Source organism: Rhipicephalus microplus, chromosome 4 (genome assembly GCF_043290135.1).
Source record: "Rhipicephalus microplus isolate Deutch F79 chromosome 4, USDA_Rmic, whole genome shotgun sequence".
NCBI classification, from domain to species: Eukaryota; Metazoa; Arthropoda; class Arachnida; order Ixodida; family Ixodidae; genus Rhipicephalus; species Rhipicephalus microplus.
Window position 1 is genome coordinate 99,848,925 of NC_134703.1, and position 25,778 is coordinate 99,874,702.

General features: G+C 44.2%; 1 protein-coding gene across 1 annotated transcript in view; it reads left to right on the forward strand.

Annotated features, from left to right (window-relative positions):
• The window catches only part of LOC119172799 (uncharacterized), a 233,367-nt gene extending 208,967 nt beyond the window's left edge, over window positions 1-24,400 (forward strand). The window contains exons 3-7 of the mRNA XM_075893337.1: window positions 332-472; window positions 3,107-3,248; window positions 5,123-5,286; window positions 21,360-21,469; window positions 23,874-24,400. Of these exons, the coding sequence (XP_075749452.1) occupies window positions 332-472; window positions 3,107-3,248; window positions 5,123-5,286; window positions 21,360-21,469; window positions 23,874-23,981 (665 nt within the window). The 3' untranslated portion in view covers window positions 23,982-24,400. The remainder of the gene's footprint in view (window positions 1-331; window positions 473-3,106; window positions 3,249-5,122; window positions 5,287-21,359; window positions 21,470-23,873) is intronic.
• The last annotated feature ends 1,378 nt before the right edge of the window (window positions 24,401-25,778 follow it).

Genomic DNA, 25,778 nt, shown 5'->3' on the forward strand with positions numbered 1-25,778 from the left:
TACGCATTGCGACTGTTTATAAAATCAAAGGGTTTTAGTGATTGATTTTTCGCGTTCTGAACAGCTGCAACTGTTCCGCACTGATAGAGCACGGCTCCATTCCCCTGGCTTCGTTATCCTTGTTCTTTACATTTATTCGCCCTGCGTAGGATAGCAAACCGAACTCGCGTTTGCTTGGCATTCCCATTCTTCTTCCCTGCCTATCTACCTCTTTCCGGCCATGCATTAATTACCTTCCCCCTTCATTACCCTCCCCTTGGGGTGCACCTTTAGTGTACCAATTATAGTGTATACCTACGGGCCTTGTTCATTGTTCTCTCTGTCCTTGCAGTTCGCATGCTGGGACAACCCTGCCGGCGCAACGAGCAGTGCCTCAAGATTGACAAGAACTCTGAGTGTGATAACGACTACTGCAAGTGCAAGGATGGCTACTATCTCTTCAATGACGTCAATGGGACATCCTGTCTACCAGGTATGCTATTGTTACTGGTGGCATCATACACGGTCATAAATGCTGGATGTGTTCCCGCTGCAGGGTGTGCGACGTCAGTTGCGTCACACAGTTTCGAGGCTAAATTGTTCTCTGTGTCCAGGGCCACGCTGTCCGAACCGAACGGGAGCCGGAAACTACAAACGAAAAAAGAAGCGACATTTTTGACCGTAACGAAAACGTATTCGAAACGTTATCTATTATTTCGTTCCGGAGTGGCAAAATATTTTTTATCGGTTTTCGATTCAAGTTTTATCAATCCCTTTCTTTCGTACTGCCATTGACTTTGAGAGCATCTGTAAATAAAAATGAAGAGATTGATTGATTTGTGGGTTTTAACGTACCGAAACCACTACATGATTATGAGAGACGCCGTAGTGGAGGGCTCCGGAAATTTCGACCACCTGGGGTTCTTTAACGTGCACCCAAATCTGAGTACACGGGCCTACAACATTTTAAAAAATGAAGAGAAAATGAAGAGTTAGCAATCCAGCATAAGCAAAGTTATGAAGCGTGAGACATAATGCTCACATTGCATAACCTTGGTTGAGCTGGATCTCCAAGTACGCGTATCTTAAGGTAGACAGTAAAAGCGCGTGAGCCCGGTATTGATCTCAAAATCAAACATGTGTTGAAATTTTGCGAAAAAGAATGAGTGTGAATCGAAGCTGTTTTTGTTAACGCAAGTGGACCTCGATTACCTTGATGTGTCTGCGTGGAGAGGGCAGTGGCAGTCATGAAGCTTCTTTTATCAGAAATGCCCCATGGCACATCAGACACTACACTCGACAACCTGCTCTTTCTAGTATTATGCTCATTCATTTTACATGAAGCATTCGCACTTTTCAGAGAATTTCTAGTTGACCAATGAGAAAAATTAATATTTGTGTCTAGAATTTTTGAATGTTACCTTCAATTCAATTTGTTTTCTAATAAAATCCGTTACGTATCTTTACGGAAGGGGGAAGAAACGTTATTCAGCTTAAGCTGTCGTGATAGAACATTTTTTTTTGTCATTCCAGTAGAAAAGCTGAACGAAACATTTTTTTTTTCGGTGGAATGAAACTAAAACCGAGAAGAAACAAAACGAAAAAAAACGCTTCGTTCCGACACCCTGTACCGGGACAGACATTGTTGTCTCCGTTGCAGCGCGTTTGTGAGTGTTGTAATATCCCCTTCAGCGGCGGTGGCAGCGTTTGCGTACACAGCACTTATGTGCTAGCAGTGTCAACTTCTGGCCGAAAAAGAGCATTCTACATTACTCGTGAGACAAATCAAACCTTCTGCATAGCCAGTATGTCTTGTCCTAACACGGGTTGCTGCGTGTGGCTATAACCAATCGCTCTGGCGAATGCACTATGTTTCGAGGGTCGTTCGGCGTGCTACGTGCCAGAATCAACGTCAAAAGCATCGCTTTTCTTCTTTTGAATTCAATGCATAAAAGAACGAGTCGCAGATACACTTGGAGCTTCTGATTACTATCTTTTTATGTCGAAATGGAACACGACTAACTGCACAATATTGAAGTATTTGATTTAACGCTAATTATAGTTACGGAAACTTACAGAATACAACATATTGCCTGATTTTTCTTTCTCGGGTTGTAACATTTAGTGCCCTTGAGTTATGGTATGTGAATTAGGCACATTCGTAGAAAGAACATCAAAATTGGCCTGTGAATACGATATACGAAATGAAATTAGTCAAAGCACACGTCTCGCGACATAATGGGCTAATGCATAACGTGGTTTTCGGGAGTCACACTCTCTCAGCCAGCCGAGTCATCTCCTTTAATTAGTTTTAACCAGTGCTTTTTTTGAGAACATCGTACTAAGATGTATTGTTCACGTGACATAGATTCAAAACCCGTGTTCATCGCCTTAGCAAGTTAAAACTTGAAACACATCCTTACGCAGGATGCCTGTTTTCGACAACCAGTAATTCTTTAGCGGTGAAATTAGCTCACTTAGATATGTTACGTGACAACCGACGAAGGCGACCAAAGGACTCCCGAAGTTTCTAAAAAAACTAACGCGGACAAGGCTGTGAAGCGATGTTTCTAACCACGTGAGCGGGATGGACATGTACCTGACTGTATGATAGTTCGAGTGGCTGTTAAGTGCTAGCTTTCTGTCTCTTCCCACTCTTTTCTCTCCTTCTTTCAATCTCCCTTTTCCGGTCCTACGTTTAGGATAACAAGCTGCCTGCTGACTTTCCTGAACTGATTAACCTCCCTGCCTTTCCTTCTCCACCATTTCTTCTATCGGCGATTTATGATAAAAGTACACGCAGCACTGTTTGATGGTCCGAGTTTACCAGTTCACATCTTCATATGTACCCGCCACGTATCTTGTCCTAGCCTCTACTAGGCCATATCTTTTTTTTTCAATTTACAGTGTATTTACGCAATAAATTTATAACAATCTTTACGTACTGTCTTCAAAAAACCATTCGAATTGAAACTCACTGCACAGCATTCCACAAACTCTTCAATTAGTATTTATGGCATTCAATGCAGTCGGATATATTCGGAAATGTAAACACAGACTCCGTAGGTAACGAGCTGGCGTAACCTTTGCATAACCATTGGGACTTCTCTTACGCGACTCTCTGCAGACGTCGAGCTGCAGACAATGCGCCCGTTCGGCATGGATCCCAAGACAGATCCTGGGATGTCCGATGAGAACATGGTGCCCATCATCGTGTGCCTGGCCATCATGTTTGTCGGCATGTGCGTCGCCCTGCAGTTGTTCAGCAGGTGCGTGGAAATGGTGTATCGTGTATCCCCTTTCAGCGAAAGCAGCGACCATGGTCAATACAACTCTATCAATACACTCACTTTTTAAGACGATTGTATTTCTTGGGGACCTTCGACACCGAAATTTTTGTCTTTTTGTCTGTATATTTGTCTGTTTGTCCGTGATAACTACTTTTCTAATGGCACAAAATGATAACACAAACGGCCAACTCCAACCTCAGCGCCCACCAATATTGCTACAGTTTCAGCGTTCATACTTGTGTGATTGTCAATTGAAAAGCAATTATTGCGGATATCTGAGGCACCATAACAACACGTCGATGTTTTGAATGCGTGCCTTTATACTAGAGAAGACGCACACAAGTAATTCTAAGGCCCGTAGCGTTTATCCCGCTGCTCTGACAGTGCAACGCGATTCTCAAAAAGGCAAGTGCTTCGAGCTTTGCTAAGACGACACGGTGGTGGCACCTGCCCGTCACTTTGCGTTATACTCGTTATCGCATCTGAGACAGGGGCGCATCTTCCTCCGCGCGTGTGCACGCCTTCCTTCGTGTTCGAAGATGACTGCCAGATGGCGCTCGTGTCTAACGTGCCTCCATGCGCTCGTTTGCCTTCGCTGCACGGATCAAGACTAACGCAGTGCTTCCTGAATACAATTCACCGACTTTCTCGCTCAGAACATTAAATAAACGTTTTTTTCACTCTTTCCACACGCAAGACTATCGTGTTTCGATGACATTTGCAGTGAAACATGCAGACATGGGGCCAATTTTTTTTTTATTTCAGACAAAGCCTGCTATTTTATGGCGCAGTACAGAGCGCAAGCTCATTCAGTGTAGCAGACTGACCCTCAAGAGCCAGAGTCGTGCTTAAATAACGTGGCTCATCACAACACACGTATCGGAGCCCCCTTTAATTCCGATTCCCCATTCCCTGCGCAGAACTGCGGAGATGCCCTCGCTTAAGAGAGGCAGTAACGAAGCTGCGCTTATTCCTTCCTTTTTACTTTTTGAAAGTCACGTCGAAGCGCACCTGAGACATGCCGATACGTGACTGCGCACTGTTTGCATACAATGATATACTTTTTTTTTGCTCTATCTTGTCAACGCTAATAAATGTAAGTGGTCACTATGGCTTGTGAAATTTCGTTCGCCAAATGCATAGATGCCAAGCAGTGGATCCTACTTTTTCTAAAAAGACCAACGGAAAACCTGAAGTCGCTGTAAAATGTGAAGTCTATTCTGAAATAAATTTATTCAACAACAACAAAGCTGCAAAGATGGCCAGCCAAATTGATAATAGTAATAAAAGCAGCAAATTGCAACTTTAGGGGCTAAATAATCGAACAATTAGCCTCAATGTATTATATGTGTGTTATATGCATTTAATTGTGCCGACTTTTACGTTGACCCCATGCGAGTACTCATATTGATGACTAGTTACACCATTAAGAAATATATTAATTGCATTTTGTACATTTTCTTCCACGTTATAATAATGTTGCTCGACATAGGTCCATTTACGCGTTAATTGTGTCTTAGGACACTGGCTGCGATCATTTTGGCTCGATAAGCATGAGAGCGTTGTGTCGCTTCTTGCGTGCAACTAGTCTGAGAGACATACTCTATAAGCAGTGTCGTTTACTGCACTGTTCATCTCTTTCTGTTCTTTATTTTCATTTTCGTAACATGTCTTCCCTATCAACTTTTATTCCATTTTCTCGCATCTTTTGTTCTTCTTACCCCCTTTCACAGCCGTGGGTAGCCAGTTCTTAGACCAACTGGCTACACAGTGCTGGGTAGCCAGTTGAAACGTGTCTTCATCACATTCACATAATAAGAAGCACACCTTGTTCTTGTTGTTGACGTGCGCAGGGCTCGCTTCCGCAACCAGCGCACCATCTTCAACTCTCCAAACCCGCGGCTGTCGCACCTCAAGTTGAGCAACAAAGACAGCAAACGGCGCCACAGTCACGCCAGCCTGCACGCGGGCTCCCGGAGAGCGAGCGCCTGTTCCCAGATGTCCCCTTCCAAGATGGGTAAGTCACGTGACCCACTTTCACTTCCCTTCTCTTGAGGTTGGCTGAGGTAAGCAAACGTACAAGACTGGTATGCTCTGCGGGAGCCGCTTCTTTCCACATGATAAACTTCAGCGTTGGGGATAGATTCAGGTCACGTAATAGGTGACGGAGGGGGGATGGGAGCAGGCAGCCTTTATCAAAACAAATAGTAGTTGAGAAGCATCGATTCTGGTAGTAAACACAGCTTTGGACCTGCAGTGGTTATGATCAAAAAATGTCGTCCGTTTCCGGCAGACATCCGGTCTCATGTAGGTATGCATAGTACTAACATTTGGCCGCAAGCACGGATTCAAGACGGCAATGAACTGGCTTAATTGGTTAGGTAAAATACGCTGTCAACGTGTCCCTGTTTTTGTACTCGTTTTGTAATACCCAGCGCAAGATGCAACCTTGAAAAAACAAGGACAGATCCAAAGCAGTGACACCCTCCGATTTAACTACAGCATATATATATCTGAGAGTTCGCCGAACCACGAGATTGCAGTAACTAGAAGAATAAGAATGTGGTGAAACACATTTGGCAAGCACTCTCAAATCAAGACTGGTATATTGCCACTATCCCTCAAGAGGAAGGTATATAACAGTTTCATCTTGCCCATATTTACCTACGGAGCAGAAACGTGGAGGATTCCAAATAGGGTTCAGCTTAAATAAAAGACGACGCAGTGAGTGCTGGAAAAGAAAATGATAGGTGTAACCTTAAAAAACAAGAAGAAAGCAGAGTTGGCTAGAGAACAAGCCGGGGTTAAGGATATCTTAGTTGAAATCAAGAAAAATAAATGAACATGGGCCAAGCATGTAGCGCGTAAGGCAGGATAACCGGTGGTCATTAAAGGTAATTAACCTAATTCTCAGAGAAGGCAAACGCACGAAGGGGCGACAGTAAGTTAGGTGGGGCCGATGAGATTCAAAAGTTTGCGGGTATAACGTGGCAACGGCAAGCACAACACCGGGTTAACTGGCGGATCCTGGGAGAGGCCTTTGCCCTGCAGTGGGCGTAGTCAGGCTGATTAGGATGATGGTGATGATGATGATGATGATGATATCAGAGAGCGGGTGAACGTGGCCGAGTGTCTGATCACAGTGAGCTCGATTACTTTTCTAGATTCAGCTCCATCAACGTTATCACTGTTATTCCCACTACAAAGCGAATTCTAGCGATATCCTCTTGCGGCCATTGCGTGCAAGTAGAAGCCATTCTTGGCCGAAATTTTTTGTGGCATTAACCTCTTCCCTAACTATCTTCAAGCCGTCGTTTATTAACATAGTTCTCTGCCTTCTGTAGATATCTATGTATACTCAGCTGCGGTGTTTGTGATTATGCTCAAAGGTTGACAGGGATGGGGGCTAGTTGTGATGACTACATGGCAGGCGGTCTTAGCTTGATATATATAGCCAGTTTCTTTTTCTCCCAAGTTTCTAATGCGTTGACAGCAGCGGTGTGCCACGGCACCTCAAACATTCCTGTGGTCCAAAAAAACGCAATCAGCAGTCGAAAAACACTCCCGTTCTGGCCATTGGTGTTAAAATAAGCGCAATATTATCAAAACTCGCGAGTGTAAAACTTTATGCACGCTGTGACACACTACGGGCGTCGTCCGAGAAGAATGTTGTTAGATATCGCCAATTCTCAGTCATCTTCGCTGGTGTTTTACTATTGTCACAAGCATGAATCATTTAATATATTCAGAGTGAGGGTTTCAGCACTCTACCAGGCAGTGACAAACGTCCACTCTATTAAAATAAGAAGACACAAACCTAATGATCCCCCTGTTCCTTCATTAAAATATGAGGAAAATGGCCCAACACGGAACAAAGACGTAGACGAAGGAACGAGTACAGTTTTATCAGACTGCTCATTTATTATTAACGACTAATAGACAGTAATATATTAACAGCTAACTTGCCACCTTGGGGTGGTAAGTTGTCTTTTTGTCCACTTTTTTTGCTTACATTTACATCACAATTACTTCTGATAACGTTGTTCACTCTTTCTGCGGCTTTATTGTCTATTAGACCTCAATAATACAGCGTCTAAGAAAGAAAACAAGCCCTTCAATTGACATTTTATGTATTGATATGATATGTAAGGAGATGTTAGCGCAAAATAAGGGCACCGGCTACTCCTTAGTTCTTGATCGAATGTTGAATCTTCATCTTCAAGAAAAAATAAAAAGCGGTACATGGAAAATACAACACCCATGCACACACACCGAAAAACACACTCCCCAGTTAACATTCATCGAACCGGCACAAAATAGCAGTGTACACGTCTGTTATTTTGGGGGATGTATTTGCTCATGTGTAGATAACAGTAGGCACGTCACGCACTTCAGCACACACATATGATGGGTGTCATATAATACTACGCGTACGGCATGTGTTGTACAAATAAATGTTCACTACTTGCCAGTGATTCCGCTGTCTTTTTAAAAAAAACGTTTTAATGTTTTTAAACGTAACGTCTGTAAAGCTTCGGTTGGGCACGGGCCCAGAAGTTTTTTGATACTGAACTTAATACTGAAGCCAATAGTTCCAATTTAAGACATCTCCGCGGCTTGTCATGATGTGGGCAATCTATATAAAGGTGACATACGTTGATTGATGTGTCGGTTTTAATGTGCCCAAAACCACCATATGGCTATGAGAGACTCCGTAGAGGAGAGCTCCGTAAATGTTGACGACCTGGGGTTCTTTATTGTACACCCAAATCTGAGCACACGGGCCTCCAGCATTTTCGCCTCCATCTAAAATGCAGTCGCCCCGCCGCGGTGGTATAGTAGTTAAGGTACTCGGCTGCAGACCCGTAAGTCATGGGATTGAATTTCAGAGGCGGCGGCTCCATTTTCGATGGAGTCCAAAAATTGGGGGACCCTTAAGCTTTGCCTTCAAGAATTGAACGCGATAGTGAAATCCGGCCTCTAGTGCACCCTTCAGCCGCTAAGTACATACTTATTCATAAGTTTTGTTACATACACAGGCACACACACAAACACGCGCACATCACATTGGACGAGTGCGCGCTATTATCGCCGAGTGGGCTTGTTTTCATCGTGACACCTGTCAAAAAATGCGTTAAAAGGGCCATGGAATTAATTCACTAGAAAAGCGTATTGCCTCACAAATTCAACGTCGCAAAAAGTTTAAGAATCCGTCCAGTGCGAGTGAAGTTACAAAGGTTTCTCGCATGCTGCAATTGCATTATCTCTTCTCTCGTCCCGACGAAAGCGCTAGAAGCTAAGCATGCAGGGAGGGGTGGCAGGGAAAGAAACTACCGCGCCTCGTGACCTTAAGCACTTTTCTTCGAATGCGCGGTTTTTCAGTGTGATAGCGCCTGTACTAGTGGACAAGTAGCGGCCTTTCGCGGCTATCTCGGTAACTTGATTTTTCGGTCACAGACGATTTTTCACTCACATCCAACGGGGCCGACGCCGGCGGCGGGTTTTCTGCGACACGAGCTCTTTAACGCTATCGCGTTGACAATGCTGTAGGCCCGTGGGCTCAGATTTGGATGCACGTTAAAGAACCCCAGGTGGTTGAAATTTCCGGAGCCTTCCACTACGGCGTCTCTTCTAATCATATGAAGGTTTGGGGACAATAAACTCCACATACTATTATCAAAAATGCAGCCACCGCAGCCGGGATTCGATCCCGCGACCTGCGGGTCACCAGCCGAGTACCTTAGCCATTAGACCATTAGCAAGGGGACACACCTCTTCATCTACAAATCCATATTTGAGAGTTTAAGGTTGCCAATTTAGTGTAAAAAACGATTTTGTAAGCAGTGCCTAGCCTTAACCGGTGAATAAGTGCTTCCGTACTTCTATCTAATCCTAGAGTAATTTTGAATTCAATGAATGGATTAAGATGATATATATCACAGCTTTTTGTACTTTGGTCAAACCAAGTATTTTGCTCATTCGGAAAGTTGCAGCCTTGATCACACTAGGCAATTAATTTTTTGAGATGTGTTACTGTTTCTTTACCAACCTCAAAATTTACACTTTGCTGAATAATTATGGCACTTATTTGATATGTTCTTCTGCTTTTGCAGACTGCTGTCTAAGCCTATTTGTCGTGCAGTCGCAAATCAAGCTTTCTTTCAAGAAAATGCACCGTAATGCCACGCCTGTCTCGCCCAACTCTCGTTTGTTTAAATTCACAAATTTTCTCGTAGAGGCTTTTGCAACGCTTGTCAAAGCTCAAAGTGATAAGTTTTGGTTCCCTTTACATACAGGAGCAGCTGAGACTTACATAATAAACAAATGTCCACATCTTGCCAGCAGCTGTTAGATCCAGCGCATAAACATTGTTTAAGCATTTTAAGCTGATACGGTCTGTTATAAGCTTCGCTGTCTGTTGTCTTTTCCCAGTTTGTATGCCCAAAGGCATGCGTTCTTTAATGGCTGTTCTAATAGGTTTATGTACACCTATGTATACTTAAAAGAATGGGAAAGTGGTTGTTTTCTTATTGCTTGCTTTGCCATGATTATATATATATATATATATATATGTATATATATAATGTCACTTTTACTTCTAAATTCACATATAAACCCAAAAAAGTGGATGGAGGGAAGGCCGCTGTGGTAGCTCAGTGGTTAGAGCATCGAACGCGTTGTTCGAAGGTCGTAGGTTCGATTCCTGCTCACGGCTGGTTATTTTTTCATGCACTTTTCTTTCTTCTTATTTACATTCCATTGGTTCGAATAACTTCCCCTGTACATTCCTTGGCATTACTGTCTGTTAGATCTAAGTAATATTGTGTTAAAACACGGAAAAATGAGCCCTCAGGTATATACTATTTTCCCTTATATATATATATATATATATATATATATATATATATATATATATATGTGTGTGTGTGTGTGTGTGTGTGTGTGTGTATATATATAATATATTGCGTTCTGTTTTGCTATTGCTTTCTATCCATCATCGTTACGAAACAAGGTAAACGCCGGGGCGGCAAAAGCTCCCTGGCAGCCTTATGTTACGTAATTTCATCACTGTCTCGTTTTAGGAGGCGAAGATTCAGGTTTCCTTATCATTTTACCTTTTCGAAATCGCTAATCTTGCGAAAAGCTTACGCTTCATTTCCATGCCATTCCTTGCTTCGTATTCAACGAATTATTGGCCATTCCCATCAAACTTTCGATACCCAGATGGCAGGTCTGCATCGATTTCATTTCTTTTAGCTGTGCATCCAGCGAACAGAACGAGAATGCTAAAAAAATGTGGCCGAGACAGCTCACCCAAGGCAGCATACCTTCGCGAGATAGCCTTGTTCTAGCTGAGTGGGCAGAAATAAAAAGAAAGACGGGAGAAAGCTTCGATTCTGCTTTACTGTTTCAGAATCAGATTCTTATATTGCGGCTTGTCAAATAAGGGGAACGTGCGCACCTGAGGCATCGTGAAAGAAAAAATTGCCCGCAGCTTCCCTCGGGGGAACACTGAGGAGGATGCGGACCATATAATTGGTTAACGGGGTGTTAAAGTGCGACTTACTTGGGTCGATGGCTAAATTGGTTAACGTGGTTGTGAAATGGGGTGTTAAATTGCGACTTACTTGGGTCGATGGCTAAATTGGTTAACGTGGTTGCAGGAGGGGGTGTTAAATGAGTGAACACGTACACACGTATGCGAAAGGGCGGCGCTGGTCGAAGGGACGTCGATCATTGTGTTTGTGGATTCGTTGGAATTCATTTCACCGCGACCTTGGACGTCGACGCGCCGTACAAACCAACCGACGAGCGGCAACTGAGCGAGCGAGCGCCGACCTTGAGTATATATACAGCACGACGGCGCATGCACTGTCAGCTGTTGAATGTTCTCGAAGCGCGACGCCACATGCGCGTCCACTGGAGAATCAGGAGAATTGTAGATGTCGAACGCGGTGTGTAGAGGAGGAAGGGTGCACAGATGGTGGAGGAGTGAAGCGCGCGCGGTGTGTAGAGGAGGAAGGGATGCACAGATGGTGGAAGAGTGGGCGACGGCGTGACGGCGCATGCGCGCGCGTCAGCTGTCGAATGTTCGAGAAGCAGTGCGGACGGCGCACTACAAGGCGCGAGTATAAGATGCTCCGCATCTAAAATGAAACCTAGCAAAAGTAAAATGGGCACCGGTGGCTGGACGAGAAAAGGGTGACTGCTTGGATCAGACTCGAGACGAAGCTGGGAAGAACACGCGCACGCACGAAAGAAAAAAAAAGAAGCCACGTAGAAGCGTAACAAAGCGACGCAGAACAGGTGAACAGGTAAAGCGACCGACCCATCATGCGACGGCAGATGCCGGGAAACTTGCCGAGAATCGACATCAATTTCAGCTCGAAGGAAAACCCATCGATTTTTCCCTCGAGGACTGATGGTGATCGGCAGAAAGAGCAAAGGCAAGACGAGTAAAAGAGTCGGGGGAGGGGGGCACAAGAGAGGCGGGCAGGGGCTGTGGCTACAGCAGCGGCCGTATTGAAGCGGCGTCTGCAAAAAACTGAGCTCAACCCCCCCCCCCCCCCTCTGCTATATTCTTGAGCTCGCTCCGGTATACGACCACAGGGAGGACCCCGAAGTCGTAGATTCGGGATATCTATATCTTTCTCGCGCCCAGCGTCGGTATAGTTTTCGTACACCTTTGCAAACCGATGCAGCACCGCTGCCTCGACGCGATCGATGGGTTCTTCTACAGCCGTTGCCTGGTCTTTGAAGTGCAACGCAGGGCCTGTCGTAACTTTTTGAAGAGGTTGGAGGGTGGGTTGAAGTATTTTTTTTTTGTTTACTTAAGAAGGCGAGACCACTATATATGTGCCACTGTTTGCCGCTTCCTTCTTGCGTCTTTTTTTTTTTTTTAAGACTCGTATCGGTTGCCCACACGTGGCAGCTCTGGCATCAAATGGAAGCGCGGCTCATCGCGGACACTTCTGCGATATTGATGTGAATAACTTCTTCCTGTTCTTATCAAATCATACATTCCTGTCAGGGTTTCATGGTACTGTGAGCGAAAAATAGCGTGATATGAGAGAGACGTCCCGAATTGAATAAAACAACGCCAGTGCGTCGCTCTATCGTACGTTGCACAAACAGTCGTACGAGCATTTTAATGGCAACTGGAAAGGTGCGCCGAGTGACTCGCCTACCACTATGCTTGGAACACAAAGGAGAAACAATTAGCCATTCAGCGATATGCAGCCTGTTTTAATTTTTTTCGTCACCTAAACACTCTTGACCTAAACCCACAAGGGGGTATGGCCACACTGTACCTTTTAACGTAAAATTGAAATACAGTGCTTGTTAAAAAAGAGAAATTAGATTTGCTATGTAGTGATGGTGTGTTACTGAATGTGGCTTTTTTTTTTGTCCTTGTTTTCAGCAATTGCCCCGCCGCGGTGGTCTAGTGGCTAAGGTACTCGGCTGCTGACCCGCAGGTCGCGGGTTCAATTCCCGGCTGCGGTGGCTGCATTTCCAATGAAGACGGAAATGTTGTAGCCCGTGTACTCAGATTTGGGTGCACGTTAAAGAACCCCAGGTGGTCAAAACTTCCGGAGCCCTCCACTACGGCGTCTCTCATATTCAAATGGTGGTTTTGGGACGTTAAACCCCACAAATCTATCAATCAGCAGTTGCTTGATTTTCTCGCATCTGAAAACAAACCAACCGGTCCTGTTTTTCATGCTACCATTCATCAAAAATTGAGAACTTCTGTGTCGAAAAAAAAATTGCAGGGCGCGGCCATTTTCTTCATTCAGAACTCAGCTTGTATTAGCGCGGCACATAAAAGGAAAAAAGAAAAAGAAGCGCGACACAGACGTAAAGAGAAAGGTAGACGCTCAAGCTACAAAAATTCCATCATCGAGAAAAATACAAAGGAACCTCAACAGCGTGTGCCATTATATATATGGTTTCACAATATTTCTTCGTTGCTGGAAGAGTGAGCTACGTGGTTAAAATATACGGTACGCTTATCTCATTAAAAATGGCTCTAGTGCATGAAAAGATAGTGATATAGTCAAAATTCAAAAAGTAGATATAAGAATTCTCAAAAAGTACGGGAAGAGCACTTTTTCGGTAAGAAACAGAGGCTGTGGCCACAGGGCTTCTTGAGATGCTAAGTGAACGTGGTGACGTGATTGTAGGTACGCACGTTGTCTGCAAGAACAGCATTGCTCAAGCATGGCTTCCGTGATAAGCTACGGCAACAGCCTGTCGCGAGTTAGTCACGGAGGCCACAGTTGAATGTACGAGATGTTCACGCTGCGCGCGGCTGTTCATTGTCATTCCGGATATCGTTGTTCATTCGCAGAACTGCCAGCTTCACTACACCTATGTGAACCTTCGTAACACAAACAGCAAGCAATCTCACAGTTTAGCGGAGATAGCGGCGGAAAACTCCCGTCGAAGTGCAGCACGGCTCCACCTAAGGTACCGAAGATGACGTAGGTTTCGACGTCAGCACTTTCGGGTGTTTTTGCGTGGACGTAGGAATACAAACTTTTTTGTCACGCGGGTTGAATGTCTTGATGAAAAAACTTCGGAAGAGAATTATATCATTAACAACGAAATCGGTCCTTGCTGACCAGAAAGTTTTATAGAATTCTAAAGCCTCTTTCAGCTATCTTTTGTGAAATGTGCAGCATGTAGTGGACGGCTGCAATTTACCGCGTATCTACATCGTGCGTTGGACACATAGGAGAGAGTATAAAGCGGAATTACGGACACATGAACAGTCAGGCTAATCTATTTAGCCTGTCTCTGTGATGTGTAGTTGAACAATTCAAGGAACTGATTGGTGATCAAGGGATGAGAAACAACGAGCATGACAGCGAGTTGAATAGGGTGACGACATTGCAAAGTTAGCAATGATAAAAGAGAATCAACACCCACAGGACAGGCTAAGTCACAAATCACTGAAAGAAAGGTGCCGTCCGGAAGTTATCTGGCATAAGTTGGCCATGATGATGATGATGATGATTAGCTGCTGTTTTTATCACGCTGGCTGCTCCTGTTCATGTCACGTGGTCGTGACTTGGACGGATGTAGCAGCCGGCGTGTCGAAGATTAAACTATTTAATTTGTATAACTTGTTCTCGGGAAACCAAAAGTATCATTGCAGCAAGAAACGCACGCTGTGCACTGATATCGGGCAACAAGGGCGCAGGCAATCGATGAAACTGAAAGGTGGTCAAGTGCGTGGGCTTTTATAGATGTATAATCGAATATTCCATAGTTATCGCTAGCGGCAGCGTAAGTCGCAGAACCAACTCTGATGTACGCGTTGAGCACTTAATCGGATGCGACGGTTCTGACATTATCTGGATAGTTGCCAATCACTTAGGCGCGCTTTGCAAAATAGAACTGTTACGTTAGAACATGGTTAATAGATCAAAGGGAGTGCATGGGTGTGGCAATATTACAAAAGAAACATGCCAAAAAACCTCGAAAATATTGAACAGCAGAAACCTTTTACAAGTTACAGTCGCTCATCAAAACAGTTGCTAAAGTCTTAACACCAAAAAACGGACTCACCCAAATTATTGGCACGTAGTTTTGTAAGCAAGTGTGCACACTGTCTGAAAACTTCACGATTATTCTTTGTACACATAAAAGCAACGCACAACCAAAACAGGGGTGAATTATTACTCTTATTCAGTGTATGTTCCATTAAGCACACAGATTACATTGGTTTCAACCACAAAAGCCTGTTTCGGCTTTCTTTACGCGCGCGAGCAAACCTTCAAGACTTCATTGTCGAAACTGAATAAAGAAAAAAAATAAATAGCAAAAAAAATCTGGCTCGTCACGTATTTGAAGAAGCGGAAGTATACGCGTCATTACTCGAGAAAAATCGCTCAACTCGACTTTCCTATTTCAAATTTGTCTTTAGTGTCCTAAGCAGTGAATGCTACCTGGAGCTGCTATAAATTGTTTTCATCAATTTTCTTTCGCAATATTCATTCAACGTAGCCTCGAGCCTTGCAGGAATTGCATTTGAACAAGTTGTGATACACCTGTGAAGGCCAACCTTCTTTGTTAGGTTTAAAAATTACTTTCGCTAAGAGCGCTATTTCTCTAGGTTTCCCTCTTATTTCTCGTGTTTACCGACGTTCTTCGCGTCAGGATTAAGTAAAAGACCGACCCAACGTTGCCCGAAAACCAGAAAGCGCCATTTACTAGGAACCAAGGTTCTTCACGTCATGGGCGAGCTAAATTCAATTAAGGAGGCAGTTTGAGCAAACAATTACGAACGAACGTTTGTTCTTGGTTCGCTCAGATTCCCGGGAGTGCCCACAAGACATTCACGTGGCACGAACCGAATAGCACACAAAGCTGGTGCTGGGAAAGGTAATCGCACTACGTTTTGTGCAGATATTACTCTCTGCGCCAAAGAAGGAATATTTCATCTCCCTAATACTATGCAGCATCGTCAAAGCTCTAGAGCTGCTTATAATCCTATGATAACCTTTATAGTTGTACAAGATTGACTTTACCTCACTTAACGTAGGGAGCTTTCAGCAGCATGAATATGTACTGTCGGCATCAAATGAAACGCAAACAGCGGAGTGCGTGTTTCGACCATTAGGAACAGTATAGTGTTCACCGTCCAGTCATCACTTCTGACAGGCGTGCACATCCGGTTTGGCAGCACTGCGCCAATAGTGCGTTATCTATAGTGCGCTATCTCAATTTATGCTCTGATTTATGTATGGTGATAATGGTGGCCATCGTGTTTGTGCCAAACGCTTTTGATTGTATCACTCGCAGTTCCTTGCTTTTACTTCAGCGCCACAGTGCAATCGGTGTCTAGGCACGATACAAAAAAAGAAAAACAGGAGATAAATCTAATCGGTTTGAGGTTAATTTTCAAACGATCGTCGTATCTCTTTTGCCAGCGCTGCTTCACCTGCACACTTCTTTCAGAGACGTACGCGAAAAGTCTTCACTTTAACTGAAAATGCCAAGCGTTTCTTTGAAGAGAGAGCGCAGATTGTTTCACTTTACCGACACGAACTCAAACAGCGAGAAATTGCCAGGATTATGAATCGACCTTTTTTTTTTTACTATAAAGAGAATTTGCCAAGCATCTCGTGATGATGGACGCCTCTGCAATCTTCCACGTGTACACAGGCAGCGGGTGACAGACAGTGCGCTGTTATTGCGCTTTTATTAAGCCAGCTATTTTCGCAATCTTTGATGATGACTAAATTGGCAGAAAGACTTGAAAAAACGGTTTACATTCCTTCTGCAGATTTTAGGCCCGGAACCTACAGCGCGTAGCAAACAGCGGCCGCTGCTCCATCAGCATGTGGGGTGTATTGTCCAAGGGAGGCCTTGGACCACTAGTTCGCACAGAGGACAGGTTAAATGCTGTAGCTACTTCGATTTGATCGAAAAAGTCGCGGTGCCCTATGCTCTCAATGGACCGTTCTGTGACGGGTTGTACAACAAGACAGCAGCCACATCCACATGACCAAATCAGCAGCACACTTGCTAGAACAGCTGGAAGTGATGCTGTTGGAGTGGCCTGCACAAGTCGCCGACATGAACATATGTGGGAATGTGTGGGGCGCAGTGAAGAAGGCACTCTTGCGGCAGCCAATCCAGCGCGGCTCCCAAGACGCGCTGTGGGCTGCCTTAAAGGAGGAATGGGAGCGTCTACGCGCAAGTGATCTTGTGACACGGCTCTTCGACAGTTCTCCCCAAAGAATAGGCGCCGTTGTGGCAGCTGCAGGCGAATTCACTAAGTAATAAACTTAAGGGGCAAATAATTTTTCCTTCGTAAACATTCGCGCTTTCTACTCGGCGAAGTCTCGCTGAAGAGCATTCATGAACACGATGCTTATTTTTTTGCACATTTCTGTTCTCATCTGTTATAAAGGAAGTTTGATAGTTGACCAGTTCTTTTTATTCGTTTTTTTATTGCGATATGCGTTTCAGCTTAGGTGCACCTTCGTTTCCAAATTTAATAATGATTAGATGGCTTCACTATTGCGACTTGAGGCATCAGTTAATTTTAATGGTCATAATAAACGTTAGTCAGATACACCCTTTTTTGTATCATGCCCAGACGGCGAAAGCACTGCACTGCTGCAGTAAATACCGAGCGCCGCAATTTAAACGACCTAAAGCACTTGGCATACGCATGCAGGCGACCATCGCGACTGTCCGCAATATAGGTTAGTCGATTGAAAGCATGATTGCGGCGCCAGATTGTGAAACTTCATGAGTGCCTCTATCTAGAATCATTTGGTTACAAGCTGCTCCACGCGTGACACAATTTGTGATTCATTTGGCGTTGATAGCAGCGTTGCTTTCGACAAACCATGCTACGATACTCGCCTTCGGCTGCACTAGTTTAACTTCTGAGCTGTTTTTTTTTTAATTTTATTCCTTTCTAATAGCACAACTGGAACACAAGCAGAAATATTGCACTGTAAGGTCTTCGTGCAGGGCTGCCACACCGGATGTGCGGGCCTGTCTGTGACAATGACTGGTCGACGGCGCGCACTATGCCATTGATAAGACTTGTGCGACGCTCTTCAATGTTCCCGTTTCATTTGATGCCGATAGTACTATCGCGAGCAATATGAGTTCGCGCACGCGCGCACGCGTCGAATAGCCTCAAACTGTGCATCGGCCGATCCGCAGCCGCCGCTGTACAAAATGAAGTGGAAAGGGCACTGCGCTTACGCTAGCACTAGACGCTCCCGCTTCGATATTGTTGCTGCAAAATGCCGCTTATAGCGTGTCAGTGGCTGCTAGCTGAGATACGAGCTGAAATCAACACGCACAGCCAACACCAATGACCCATTAGGCTATGAAGTTTTAAAAAGTTATATAGCCTGCAGTTATGCACATGTCATGTTTTTCTAATATCTACGTGGTGTTCGCTGAGTGTTTTGATGCGCATATTCCGCTTATTTGGTCTCTGATGCATTTTCTCTTCGTGTTATCGTAGCTATATAGCAGCCAATATCACGCAACACCTGTTTCCTAGCATCAATCATGCGGGAGTGCCTACAGTCAGTGGAAAAGCACCATCCTTTCCCCTCTAATTTTGACAGAGCCATCCACGTATCACGTTTTCTTGTTTTTGAGGCTATCTACTACGAGTTCGCGTGTTTGAGCTCATATTTATCACGACAGTACTTCAGTAACAATTATAATTTATGGTGCCTTTATAAGTCCCAAAACCATGATATGGCTATAGTAGATGACATAGAGGAGGGCTCCGAAAAGTACGGTTATCTGGAGTTCTCTAACTTGCGCCCATATCTAAGTACACACGCCTCTATAACCTTTTACCTCTATCGAAGCTCGGCTGTTGTGGCTGGTGTTCTACCCCACAACAGTAAGGTCAGCAGTCAAGCTTAAAAGAGCACCGCGGTTGGTCGATATACACCTTGGAGATCACGTTTTGCTGGACGCAAACTGGAAATAGGCAAATAATGTTGGTTGATGTGTGGGGTTTAACGTCCCAAAACCTCTATATGATTATGAGAGACGCCGTAGTGGAGGGCTCCGGAAATTTAGACCACCTGGGGTTCTTTAACGTGCACCCAAATCTGAGTACACGGGCCTACAACATTTCCGCCTCCATCGGAAATGCAGCCGCCGCAGCCGGGATTCGAACCCGCGCCCTGCGGGTCAGCAGCCGTGTACCTTAGCCACTAGACCACCGCGGCAGGGCTAGGCAAATAATGGGACTCCTTAGTGGTATTGATTGCATATATGGCAACGGATGAAAGTGTGATGGCTGACATGCTGAAGCGAGGCAGTCAGGCGTCCGAGCTTAATGGTTATTATAAAGTTTTAAGCCAAAAAACTACATCAACTTTTTAAGACAGAAACAGACAGAACTACCCATTACACAGCACATCCCATCTTGTCTGCAGTCCAAAAGGAAACTAGAAGGCGTACCCCCGTATTCAGAAACGCTCCTCGACTCGACTTTCACCCTTCACTTGACAGAGTTGAGCACTGTGCCGCTGCTCGGCTGAAAATGATGCTGCACCACTCAAGAATCGCAGCAGAATATCGCTGATATGCAGTGACTTGCCGTGCCTAGAGACGGCGCTTCCATCGGCTTTCTCAAGTGAAGGTGAAACGTTGAGTGAAGGGACGTTCTAGAATATGGGGGATAGGATTTCTGCACCGTATGGCTGAAACAACGGGACAGTCTGCTTGATCAGCTCACGAGATACATCTGTGTCTTACGAAACAAACGTTACGTTTTTATTTCTTTCTAATACCTGTAATCGCCGTAGGTCTAGCCTTTTTGATCAAGAGAACGTTTGTTCCGAGTATAGCAAGTGAATATTCTGGTTGAGTCTTAATTTATGTGTGAGTTCTTGCTACAGTCAAGCAACAGAACGCATATCCTCTTCATCGCGGCCGTAAAAATCAAAGAAAGTACAGCTGGCAATCATCCACGCTGCATTTGAAATAGAAAGTGCATTGTGTAAGCATGTCTGTCTAAGGCTCTGAAATGCTTACACAAAGCTCTTAACATGAGTGCGTCGGCACGTAGTGTAAGCTGAGGTTATAGTTTGCAGTCAAGGTTAAGGTGAACTGTACAATTCATTCGTCCTGTCTGAGAATCAAGCGGACAAACACCATTGACGTTTTAGTCCTCATAATATGTGTCCTATTTTCGGGGCTGTGTAATTACGTACATTCTTTGTCACCGTCTTCAGTTTGTGATCTGCTATCGCAATTTTGATTCGAACGCTGACATAAGAGCCGACATGCCACACCTAATGGCCATTTTTATAGCAAAATGTCAGAATTATTACGAATAATTGATCGTAATAGTCAACATACTATGGAAAATGATGCCGCTGTCACTAGAATCCAGCAATCAGACTAGCGAAAAACGAAAGGAAAGGCGAGACACAAACGAAATTATTGCGCAATGTTACTCCCTCGTCTGAGCTATGAATTGCCATTTAGAGCTATAAACGACAGTGTATAGGACACAAGAACGTCGCCACTTTGGTATGTTAAAATAATTTTTAGGGATTTGCATTTTGTATACGGTGTCATGAGTTAAGAAGGTCATGACACGCCGAATGCCCCACGCTAACCCTTTTCATGTATGCGTCTACCACAGCACTGTTCCTTCAGTTTAATACAGGAAATCGGCAAGGCTGCAGCACAACGTGGCGGCACAGAATCGCAATCGTGAAATAGTTTATCTACTGCACCAGCCAGCCCAGTTATGTAGGCTACACACCAAAGTTATTTTCTTCGTGTCGACAAATTCTCTTGAACACATATACCGTGTGGTTTGCTAATCTTGTATTGACTTATCAGCGAAATGAAGAAAGAAATCATTTACGAAGATGTCAATATCTTTTTCTGGGCTTTTTTTCTTCATTTTTTTTTCTCGTTATTTTTCTTGACCTAGGGACGCCATCTCTAACTCGCGCAAACCACTGCACTTGAACATCTAACAATATACGAGGCCTGCACGCAAAATAATTTCTGCAAGCAGGGCACGCAATATCCGAGTTTACCTTTTTTGCATGTTTCTCAGAGCGCCAATCCAGTTTGCGCTAGCGCAGCAACCACATTTCAGCGTCCGCCAACTGCAAAAGAAGAAAGTCTGTTCAATACACTTATCTCGTCCGAAACATACTGCCACCGTATGCAAGAACAAGCGTTGTGGTAACATGTTACGTTACGTTGGGTTACGTTGCTTTAGAGTGCCTGTTACATTGGCGGTCAGACATGGCACGCGATTGCTGTGCGTGTCGAGTATTCAGCGCCCAGAACTTGAATCCTTCCTACCACTCCTGCGAGGTCTCACGAACGTGCAGGATATAACGGCGTTGCTATAACACGAGAGAAGGAAAAAAAAAAAAACTTGATTTACCGAAGAGCAGTGTGTAAAGCCTTTTGAAAGCGTACGGGCAGATTTTTATATTTTTGTTCATAAAAAATGCTAGTAAGCCGAGAGAAAGTGCAGTGCAGTTATATGGGGTGTGCCTGTGCGCTTAAAGCGAGTTTTTTGATATACTTCTTTCACTTCCTTTTTAACAGGAAGCAGGGTCGGAAGTAGGGCTGGAAGCAGAGCCGGAAGCCGGAGCGGAAGTCCCGACGTACGGCGCTCTTCACTTTTTCAGCATCACGGAGAGCACCACGGATCCAAGGTACACACGCCGCAAGGGCACATAACGGCGGCTTGTCCTGATCTAGTGCGGAGAGGATATTTATGATTTGAAGTTCGCTCACGACGTCTTAATCTGATTTCTGATACGCTGTATTTTGCTCTCTTCTATATTTCTTTCCGTAGCTTTCTCTTTTTGTTTGTGGAAAATTCTCGCGTACTTCATTTCAATGAGCAGTAATGTCACTGCGCTTCTTTCAAGCCCAGAATTCACGAGACGTAAAAGTCGGTTACACTTCGCCAGCCCAAACGAAAGTGACAGCTGATGTTCGTACAACAGCACAAGTTCTCTATACGTGGCCCACTCTTCGGTTCTGTCGCTAACTTTTTTATCTACGTTAATGGTCTATTCGCAAGAAAAGGGTGAAGTGTAATTTTTTGCCCTTTCGTGGGGCTGGATTAAGAAGGTATTAGATCATTCTAACAATTGTGTTTTTTTTCAATTTGTAACTAGCGAACTACAAAAGGGCATTTTGGTGTGCTTATTTTGGCATTGTGAAACAGTTTCTCGCTGCATCTTTGAGTAAAATGGGACGGACAAGATCCAGAAAGCGCTTTTTTTCTTAATAACGGCATACAGCGGCACATTTCCACATGTATATTCATTATTCAAGCATTTCAAATTATTTTTATGGGATTTTTCTTCTTTATTATATTATAATCAGTGATGCTAATAATGTACGCGTGGCGCGTAGGTTTTTTAGAGCAGGATAATTCTTTTTTTCAATATTTTTTTCATTTTTTTCATACATTCAAACGTTGTTTATCAAAAGCAGTGAATACATTTGTACATATTGCATTAGAAGTTGTGCTTTAAACCGTTTTAAACCTAGATAAAATAAAGAAAGGCTTTCTTCACTATATAGATTGCGATTCTGGGTATTGACTTGTAATTTCATGGCAGATTCAGTTCAACCAGTTTTTTGCCGTTTCTCGTATTGTTCTCAAGAACACGCGAGTTAGCAACACAGTCGGTGCATAGAACCATCGCGCTGTATAGGAATACATTGACTTCGGTAGTACTAGCAATGTCTACCACTGGTTTATTGAGAGCACTTCAAAGAACCAATAAAAATTCCTTGCGCCAGTTATTATAGACGACCTTTTTCATCTTTTCTCACTGTATGTGTGTTGTAAGCAGCTGAGTACGGAAAATAGGCACCATGGACGGCTGCAGTTTGTAAGTCAACAAATGCCGTCAGTCGCTTGCCGTGCAAGAAATGGGTAGGTGTAAAGTTTTCTGGTTCTGAGTAAGATATGGATACGTCAGTAATGTACTAAGAATGCACAGCTCTTGTGTGTACAGTGATAACTGCGGTTGTGATGTGCTGCTTCTCTTCTCCTTCTCCGTTTAAGTACTTTGAATCGCCACCAGAAATTCAGTGTGGAACAGAAATGGGGCTATAAATACCCGAGTAGGCTCCAAATTTGAATTCTTCAAGATTAAGTGTCACGAACTATTCACTCCACTAGAGCAGGGGGTGGTTGATCAGCCTTAATACCGCTGTTACCGTAGAAGTGAGCAAAGTCCCGTATTAACTGAGGACAGAAACATCTTATCGTCATGGCCACTTGCCCCTTGACTTTTGTTGACTTATTACACCCGTCTACGCGCACACTAAAAAAAAAATGGAGTTGGGGAGTTGATACGCTACACAACAATAATCGTCATCTGACTTGCAAGCGTTTTCTTTCTTGAAAAACCGGTACTGGCCCCTTTCGGATCAGGAATTCCATTTCACACTAATAATGCGTGCGCCCTTTATGACCGCGAACTATACCGGAACCGTGGTGATAGCGCGATGAAAGTACTCCAAGTAGACGACGATTATTGTTGTGTAGCAGAAATACTCTCTAAATACTTTATTTCATTTAGAGTGAACTTCAATTTCTTCATATGTGAAATATGAAAGGGCCCGAAACACTCACTTGAAAACATCGCAGTGCCTGTAGTTTTGCCTCAACTATACTTCAACAACGAGCACGTACAAACAGTAGATGGCACCTCCCATATTTATCTCTCTTTCTCTCTAGAAGATTCAATCCTCTCCGTGATATCACTCTTGTTAGGACAAAATAAGCGTGAATAGATATCATAGATAAGAAACACGCACCTTCGGTATTTGGCGTGTGACCGTAGCCTGTTATTTTTTCGCATTTATTTTTTTTTGTCCCGACGAGGGCACTATATTTTAATTGGCAAAAAACAATATAATGACCCAATATTATATTGGAAATTCATTCCAAACATTTCATGTGGAAGTTTCGCACACGTCTAAGACGTTGCCCCTAAACGGACGTTAACCAAAATTTCTGCCTAAAAAAAAAAATCTGTTGGTTTCAAGTGTCCGCTTACTGTTTTTTTTTCTTTTGTCCTTCGTTCGCAGGACGGCGCACACACTCTGATTAATGGACCAGCAGAATCACTCCAGAATGGCTCGCCCAAGGTGGTCGTGAACAGGGGCCGTTCCCCATCCCCAACTGCGCATGCGTGAGCCTACCGCCCAGCGCTGCTAGCTGAGCTGCGTTAGGAGCAGCAAGCCGCAACAGCAGCCGAAGCCGCAGCCAAGCCTTGCGTCGGCCAGTTCCGACCACCCGCCTCTCGCTCCTTCTCTTCCATCCCGCCAACCACGCGGTGCTTTCATCTCAGCCCAAAAAATGAAGCATAACCAACCTCACGTGCCCGCATTTCGTGTGGTCGGCATTACCCGGGCCAGTGGTGTAGTATACACAATTTGTTGAATTCAGTAAAAAAGGCTTCGATGAGTGGAAGCCTCACGGGACATCGCCAGCAACAAAAGTAGCCGTTGCAATTCTACAAACAACCGAAATCATTAGGCTGCTTACAATTTGCTTCCTGTCGGTACTTGGTTCTCAGAACGGCCTGATATAAAGACGTTCGACTTGTGCGGTTGCACGAGTAGTTTCCCAGGATACGAGTGAAAAGCAAGCACAGAGAGGTGTCTCTTGCCTTGGATTTTATATAAAACTGAAACCGCAATCTGGATTACTTCAAATTGTTCCTGAATTATTTTCGGTCGATTTACGAGACAAACTTGCAAAGAACAGGAGCGGCGTAATATTGTTCCCACTCTCTCTCGTTTATTTTGTTTCTATTGACAAGCATCCTAACACTCAAGAAAACAACGAAGTTTGACTAAAGCTAAGTTTGGGGAAGCAGTTCAAACAAACAAAAAACCATGTTATTACCTGTTTTCAACGTCGTTTACGGATTGAACGCCTGGTTATACAAGTGATCAGAAAATCAGAAGTATCCGCACTAAAGATCACGTTGTACTCTAAAGCATCATGAAGCTAGAGTAATGACACAATCTTCACCCAGCGCTACTGCTCGTACAATGCCCATGCTTGACGCTGAAATGTGAATCACGACGCCATGATGCATAGTCCGCGCAGTGCAACTTTTCGAAAAAATAATGCGAAAACACGATGACGACGACGACGCGGTGATTCCTATGGCATCTGCATAATGCGAAGCCGGTAAAGACGCTTTGACGGACTCGATAATCGGGCGCGCGGGCGTGTGAGCCTCATGATTCGCGCGCGCGACTAAGCCTTATTAAGACTTTTCCGGCCATGCGCTATTATAATATGGCTCGTGCCCTTGTTTTGCCGAGAAGGTGTCTCGCAAGGGATTGCCCCTTTTCGTGTCTGTGTGGTGGCATTCTTTCTCGCTCTCTAGATGCTTTTATCATCGGCACATTCGCTGTATTCTCGCAGCCAGCCACTAAGCTCCGCTTTCGCGTGCATCAAAGAGCTCACGCTCCTCAATGCAAACTATAGAGAGCCCGGCGACACTGTCAGACTTAATGGAATTAAGCGCCTCGGGCCCTGGCGTTCTGTGTGATTCTCGGAGGATTGCACGGGAATGTTTAATGGAATCAGCCTTTAACGGTAATTTCCCGCAAACAGTGCGTGCGAGACTCGTTTCTCTTTGAGCCCAAGAAAGAAGGCGGAGTTACGTGAAGCAAATAACCGTGACGACACACATCGAGGCAAACAAACGTAACCAATTTGTACGGTTCTGTTACATCACCTAAAAATGTGCGAGCTTTGCAGTGAGAATTTGATACTTCTTTCAAATGACTTTTGCATCTAAACAAAAGCTAAAGAACGCGAGAGAAACTTCGCAGTCCATTATAAAGGGGGCGTGTGGGACAATAGTTGGGTATATTTATAAAACATTGAAAATTCATAGGTAATGTTTACTTCTCCGAAAATGTGCTAAAGATTACTCACAACCTTCTGTAGATTTTTCACTTTTCTTAAAA